Here is a 7,071-nt window from a genome sequence, read left to right as displayed (position 1 = left end):
AATTAGACGACAGTGTCGACAATATATTATTCAGGTGGTATAACCGACCATATATCATTTAGGTGGCAGAGCCAACCATAATTAGTATTAAGATTATCGTGCTGATAACGTGTTATAATTCAGTAGGCTTATAACTACCTTTAATGGTTTGATTTTTGATGTTATAATTCAGTAGGCTTATAACTACCTTTAGTGATTTGATTCTTGATTAAGAATACTAATAATGAAGTGTAAGAAAAAAGATGATAATGGAGAGAAAGAAAGAAACACTTTGTAAATGTGAGAAATGGTGCAAGTTTAATGCTTGCATTCATGGCTATTTATAGCAAAAATATCACAAGTTTAGGTAATACAATAATATTACTTTTGTGTATCAATAATTGACTATTCATTTATATATATATATATATATATATATATATATATATATATATATATTATAACAGTTACATCTAATAATCATTCTCATAACTCTCAAATTAGTATTTAACGCTTGATACACTAATTATTAACTCAACTAATATTTTAAAAGATGGGCTCTGAACAACAATGGGCCAAAGCCCATGACCTAAATTATCAACAAAATATGGCGGGAACAATTATTTTACATTTTGTAGTTCTTTTTCTCATCCCGCCAATTACAATTAAGCTTCCCGCTTAAGTCTTTACCCGCCCCATACTATAAATAAAAACCCAAACCCGCAGTTTCTTCCCAAATATTTTAATTTCCCCCTTTTTGCCAAACCCTAACCCTAATTTTCAAAATGTTGGAACTTAGGTTAGTTCAAGGCAGTTTGCTAAAGAAGGTGATGGAATCGATCAAGGATTTGGTCAACGACGCCAATTTTGACTGTTCGGCTACCGGATTCTCTCTTCAGGCGATGGATTCAAGCCACGTGGCGTTAGTGTCTCTGCTTCTTAGATCTGAAGGATTTGAGCATTACAGATGTGATCGGAACATTTCTATGGGTATGAACTTGAATAATATGTCTAAGATGCTAAAATGCGCCGGTAATGATGATATCATCACTCTCAAAGCTGATGACGGAAGCGATACTATTACTTTCATGTTTGAAAGCCCTAGTAAGTATACTCATCTCTATTTCTAATCAAATTATGACTTGTATGATCTGTTGTGCCAATTTTTTTTTTGTTTTTAATAAAAGTTTTTTTTTTTTGTGTATACCTATTTTTATTGGTTGAAAGTTGTACAGGACTATTTAATTATATACAGAGTATATTATATGTTTGAAGTTTATATTACAGTAGTCCATGTTTAGATAAGGTTAAATTTTAGCTCTAGAAAGTGTGTGTTAATATAGTCAAAGTAACATTAGTTCACTCTTTGAAGCTTTTAATTAGTTATACTTATAATCAAGTGATCTAGGAATTTGTATTATCCCAATGAAATTAATATTCAACTTTAGTTATTAGGTTGATTTCAAATTGTAGTCCATTTTATGTAGATACGTATTGCGGATGTAATACTAGTATTTAGTTGATTAAAAGTTTAACAACAGTAAAATATATTTTCAGTTTGAAGATTTTTGTTAATTATTTGTGCCTTCTAAGTACTAAAATATTAGTATTTGGCTTAAATGAAGCTTTATATAATATAATTGTTAGTATATTTAGCATATAAAGGTTTCTAATATTGGTTTGATGTGATACTTTATACTGCAGCTCAAGATAAGATTGCTGATTTTGAGATGAAACTAATGGACATTGATAGTGAGCATCTTGGCATACCTGAAGCAGAGTATCATGCTATTGTTAGAATGCCTTCAGCTGAATTTGCAAGAATTTGTAAAGATCTTAGTAGTATTGGTGACACAGGTAGACTCTTACTGTTTATTGCTCTTAACTGCTCTAGTATATTTGTTTTTATTTGATTAATGAACTGGAAATAGAGTTTAATGGGTTAATTCGTTACCTGTAGTTGTGATTTCTGTGACTAAGGAAGGTGTGAAATTCTCAACAAGAGGTGATATTGGAACTGCAAATGTTGTTTGTAGACAGAACACAACAGTAGACAAGGTACATGCACTTTTGATCAATTTAATTATAAACAGGTTGGTTTAGGTTGTATTCAATGTATAATGGTTAAAGTTAATCAGGGCCGTCTCAGCAATTCGAAGCCACTAGTCGAAATTAAAAATAAGCCCTTTTACATGTTAAAATTTTATATAAAGAAAAAAATATAATATTAAAATTTACCAATACGAAAAAAGTTCTCAATATATATATATCAATATATATATATATATATATATCAATATATATATATCAATATATATATATCAATATATATATATATCAATATATATATATATATATATATATATATATATATATATATTAAAAATTTTGTGCCCTTCAAAATTTTGCCTATTTTCAAAGACGCCATTGAAGTTAATTTAGGCTACCAATGCATAAAGATGACAATTTTTTTTTTTTTTTGTGTCTTGATCTGTTTTGACCAAGAGTCTTGGTTTTAATTTATACGAGTATATGATTTATTGTATGTGCAGCCAGAAGAAGCTACTGTTATTGAGATGAAGGAGCCTGTGTCATTAACATTTGCATTGAGGTATATGAATTCCTTTACCAAGGCCTCTCCACTGTCGAGTACGGTTACAATCAGCTTATCTTCAGAGCTTCCTGTTGTCGTTGAGTACAAAATAGCTGAAATGGGCTACATAAGGTTTTATTTGGCTCCTAAGATTGAAGACGATGAAGAGAACAATTCTTGATAAGCTGAAGTGTCACGCTCAGTGGCTATTATTATGTTTAAATCAAGAATTTGTAGTACTCCATATGTAACATTTTTTTTAATTCTTCAGTTCTCGTTTTGTTTATGTTAGCATAGTTGAACAATGCTCTAGGTTTATTGTTTTCTTTTAAACTTTCTTGGTTTTATTGTTTATGTTTTGCCCAACTCATGTTTATTTGAGGTTCTCTTCGTAAGCAAGTTCATTATCGTAACACTCTATTAACTGTTATCAATGCTCACCACTCATGTTTTATTTGCCCAACTCGAAACTATATAAAACTACGATCAAATGTTGTACTTTGATAACTCTAATGGTAAAAAAAAGGAAAAAAGATCGTTTGGCAAACAAGACACATAATTGTTCGATAAATATAAACTTTATCTTAAAATAAAGCAGGACAAATTCTTGCTTTGGCCATGTCTACTTGGCCATCAACTTTTAATCAATTCCCATTTGCAGGCTTTGCACCCAAACACTACCAAATATTTAGTCCACTTTGTTGTTGGACTTGGACACGTTATTGAACTTGGGTTTTCAACTAATTATGTATCATCCTCACCTTTGAAAAGACTCGTCATCGAATCTACAACATCGTTACTATCCCAGACATATGGTGACAAATCAACATTGTTAAAAGCGGCTAATACATTCTAATAACTCGTAAGTTCAATTGTATATGCATCGCCGTTAATTTTTTCTATCACATGAAAAAGACCATCATTTGTCGCATCTTCACTAATGCAAGTGATTGGCGACACTAAAGACGTCAAAGTGATAGTCACATCGTCCGCATATGTCTCTTCTTCATATTCTTCTTCCTCACCATATGTAGCATAAATATGTTCGGTGTCTTCATCCACAAGATTCAAGAGTATCATTCATATTAAAAATTTGATCAACTGTAAAAAAACGTTCCATGGTTTGGGTCTTTGGGACATAAGGATGCCAATGAGGTTGGTCGAAAGGAGGCTCCTCTTCCTCCTCACCTACGTCTCAGACGATAGATTCAGATTCAATTTTCTCTGCTGATTCATAAGTCCAATCTGAATAAGTATCCTTTTTCTTGAAGCTAAGTTCTAATTCCGCTAAGGATGGCAACGGGCGAAAAAAATTCGTGACACGCGAGTATCCGTATCTGTGATGGGCGGGTAAATTAAAAAAAGTTTACACGCGTGGGTCGGGTAAAAATGTATACCCGTTGACATGTCGCATACGGGTTATGGATACATACTACTAGTTGCGGGTAAAACCCGACCCGCGAACCCGTGGTACCCATTTGCGAAATCCGCGACTATATCCGTTAATCCGCATACATATAATTAATTACACATTAATTAACAACAACAATAAAACTCAATCTCACATATGTGAGGTATTAAGGAGATAAGATGTAGACAATCCTTCATTTATCCTAAAATAAAGAGAAGTCGTTCATAGAGTGAAACACCCTAAGAGTAGGAAATGTTCCCCCTTTCAATGTTATATGGATAGAGAGATTTTTTTCGAATGAATCTCTGGCCAAAAGGTAGGTTGGAAAAAAATAAGATACGCCATCGACATAGTAGAATCAAATTTCATGGGTTTTAAGCTTGTTCGAAGTTCAATTTAAGCTCTAAATGGAAGTTAAGTCACGAATAAATCGACGTTTGATATTGACTCAATTAATAGAACGACATAGTTGCACATTAATATATGGTATATTTTTTAAAGTAAATCCACAATTATTTTTAAGGTAAATCTACTCTACAAAACAACTCTTTCAATAGATAGATAAACATTATGGTGGCGGGTTGCGGGTATAATGATCCGTGTTCGTTGTTCGAGGGTGTCATCCCTAAATTCACCAATGCGTCTACAGATTCATTCGATTTCGGCATTGCGTTAATTGATCTTGATGCTTCTCTCAATAATTTTGCAAGTTTTAGCCACTCGACTCTCACTTCCTCTATCGGCGATTCTGCAAGTTCCAAACAAATGTACATGACCCGCTCGTTCAGCCATAACGAATAGCTTTGAAACCATATAATGGAGAAAAATGATCGTTGGCCAAACAAGACACACAATTGTTGAATAACTAGTTTTCGAACCCTCGCTTCGCGCCGGGGGTTTGGTTTTCAATGTATTTTATTGCGTGTAGTTTGTAAAATTATTTCGTGGCTAACGATAATGTCGTTGAAGCGCAACTCGAGTCGAACTAAAAGGTATAATTCGTGAAATATTTAAATGTTATTTTAAATTAACAATATATGTGCATCTCCGCGTTTTGCTATGAAATTGTCGACTTTTAAAAATTTAACGCAAAATCAACGTGTATGAAAAGTAACTCAAATATTTAGCCTTTTTTAAAAAAGCGTCTGTTTTGCGTATAGTTTGTGACATTGTGTTCCTAAAATTATTTCGAGTTTAACGATGACGTTGGAAAAATTTAATTCGTTGCGAGCGAGAAGATATGGCCCGTTGAATATTTGGGTGGAGTTTATTTAAGATTTTTTTATGAAAATGAGTATTTGACACTTTACCCCCAGTTGAGGGGTTGATTTTAATATTTGAACAAAGTGTGGAGGCTTTTTTGAAAAAAAGAAAGGTGGAAAAAAAGTGAAAGGACGAAAACGTCCATAATTACTATTCGTCATTTTTGTCTATTAGATAGTATATAAATATAAATATAAATATAAATATCGTGTTGAATAAATATGAACTTATGCCAAAATAAAGTAAGACAAATTCTTGCGTGAAACATAAAAGGTTGAGGCCTAACTTTGTGTTGATTTAATCAAACCTCAACTTAGTTACGAAAATTCACATGTCCCCTGTTTATTTGTTGACAAATGTAACTAATAATTTTAAAAAATTGGGAAACAAATAACATATGATAGAAACAAATCAAATAGAAATAAACTTGTAGTTGCTCCTTAAGTCAACCGACTCCATCACCCTGATCCATGACAACTTAGGCCATGTTTTGACTCAACCATCAACTTTTAACCAATTCTCAATGAGATTATCACTAAAATGTCAATTTTTTGAAGCATGTTGACTGATAGCCCTTAAAAAAAAGTTGACAATTTGCCCTCGCAAGGCGCGAGATGATTTGCGTCCTTGCGACTATGCGTCTTTGCGACCTTGCGACCTTGCGTGTTTCCTTAAAAGAACTAGTTAAATGATCACTTTGCGTTCACTGTTCACCTCACAACCACACGCATACGCAAGCTGCTCTCTGGTGCCCTTTCGCTCGTCACTCGCAAGATCGTCATCAAGCTTCCTTACATTCTCGCAAACACTCGCAAATCACTCGCAAAATCTTCATCATCATCCTCACATCATCCTCCTCACATCTTCATCCTTACTAGATCATCTTCATCCTTCCATCTTCGATCTTCCCGAGTACAAGTGAGCTTCTACGCCACCACCATCATCGAATCACCATCATCGTTCACTATGTCTCAAGAACAGGTTAGATTTCTTAGATCTATGTTATATTATTCGATCTACGTTAGATTTCTTAGATCTATGTGCTAAAACAAAGTTTTTGCACGCCAACTGTTCGCTAAAATGTGTCAACGAAATGTGTTTGTATTTTGTGTTTTTGTTTGTATATTATTGAGATTGCGTACGATACCCAAGACTTTTTGCTAGATTTAAGTTGTAAAATTCGGTTGATATATAGACGCAAGGTTATCCTTGCGTCTTTGCGTATGCCTCACAATGTACGCAAGGTTATATTTGCGTCTTTGCGTATGACATAAGGTTAACCTTGCATGTGCACGCATGGTTTTTTTTTTCTTTTTCGTCCTTGCGTCTCGAACCTAGGTTACGCAAGGTCTACCTTGCGTCCTTGCGTCTGTCGTTATTGGCACGCAAGCTTTGTCTTGCGTCTTGCGTCTATGTGATTTTCTTCTGATGTTCTTCTGACTTTTATAGGGCTATGTGGAAGGTAAATTGACCATGAAGAATATGTTGACCGTGATACCTCAGGTCAAGAAAATGTTGACTGAACAACAAGAAAAATTATTTAGAAGTACATGCTTTGGTCCCTGGTTAGATCTTTCATACACGGGTAATGATCCTGGACTAGTACATGCCATGCTCCAACGAAAATGTGAGCGTTCAGCAAAATTAGATGCTAGTAAGTACCCGGAAGAGCAACAAGATATATGGTTTACTTTTTCTCCTAATTTTATGATTAGATTTGATCGGCGTGAATTTTGTTTAATCACCGGATTTTTGTTTGGTAGCCGGACGGACATGGCATATTACATCCCTCGCAATTTTGAATCTAAGACCGCACCCATTAGAC

General features: G+C 33.9%; 1 protein-coding gene across 1 annotated transcript; it reads left to right on the top strand.

Moving 5' to 3' along the window:
- Nucleotides 1-762: 762 nt before the first annotated feature.
- On the top strand, nt 763-2,955 carry LOC139876994 (proliferating cell nuclear antigen-like). Its single transcript, XM_071864396.1, has 4 exons — nt 763-1,083; nt 1,684-1,836; nt 1,940-2,037; nt 2,532-2,955. The coding sequence occupies exons 1-4, from the start codon at nt 765-767 to the stop codon at nt 2,751-2,753; spliced, it is 792 nt and encodes a 263-aa protein (XP_071720497.1). The 5' UTR covers nt 763-764; the 3' UTR covers nt 2,754-2,955.
- Nucleotides 2,956-7,071: the final 4,116 nt, after the last annotated feature.

Source organism: Rutidosis leptorrhynchoides, chromosome 11 (assembly GCF_046630445.1).
Source record: "Rutidosis leptorrhynchoides isolate AG116_Rl617_1_P2 chromosome 11, CSIRO_AGI_Rlap_v1, whole genome shotgun sequence".
Lineage (NCBI taxonomy): Eukaryota > Viridiplantae > Streptophyta > Magnoliopsida > Asterales > Asteraceae > Rutidosis > Rutidosis leptorrhynchoides.
The sequence above is the reverse complement of the archived record's forward strand: the minus strand, read 5'-3'. Positions and strand labels throughout refer to the sequence as shown.

Coding starts and splice junctions, on each gene's coding strand:
- LOC139876994 (XM_071864396.1), top strand. CDS start 765: ATGTTGGAACTTAGGTTAGTTCAAGGCAGTTTGCTAAAGAAGGTGATG. Junction 1,084..1,683: donor TTTCATGTTTGAAAGCCCTA/GTAAGTATACTC, acceptor TTTATACTGCAG/CTCAAGATAAGATTGCTGAT. Junction 2,038..2,531: donor AGAACACAACAGTAGACAAG/GTACATGCACTT, acceptor TTGTATGTGCAG/CCAGAAGAAGCTACTGTTAT.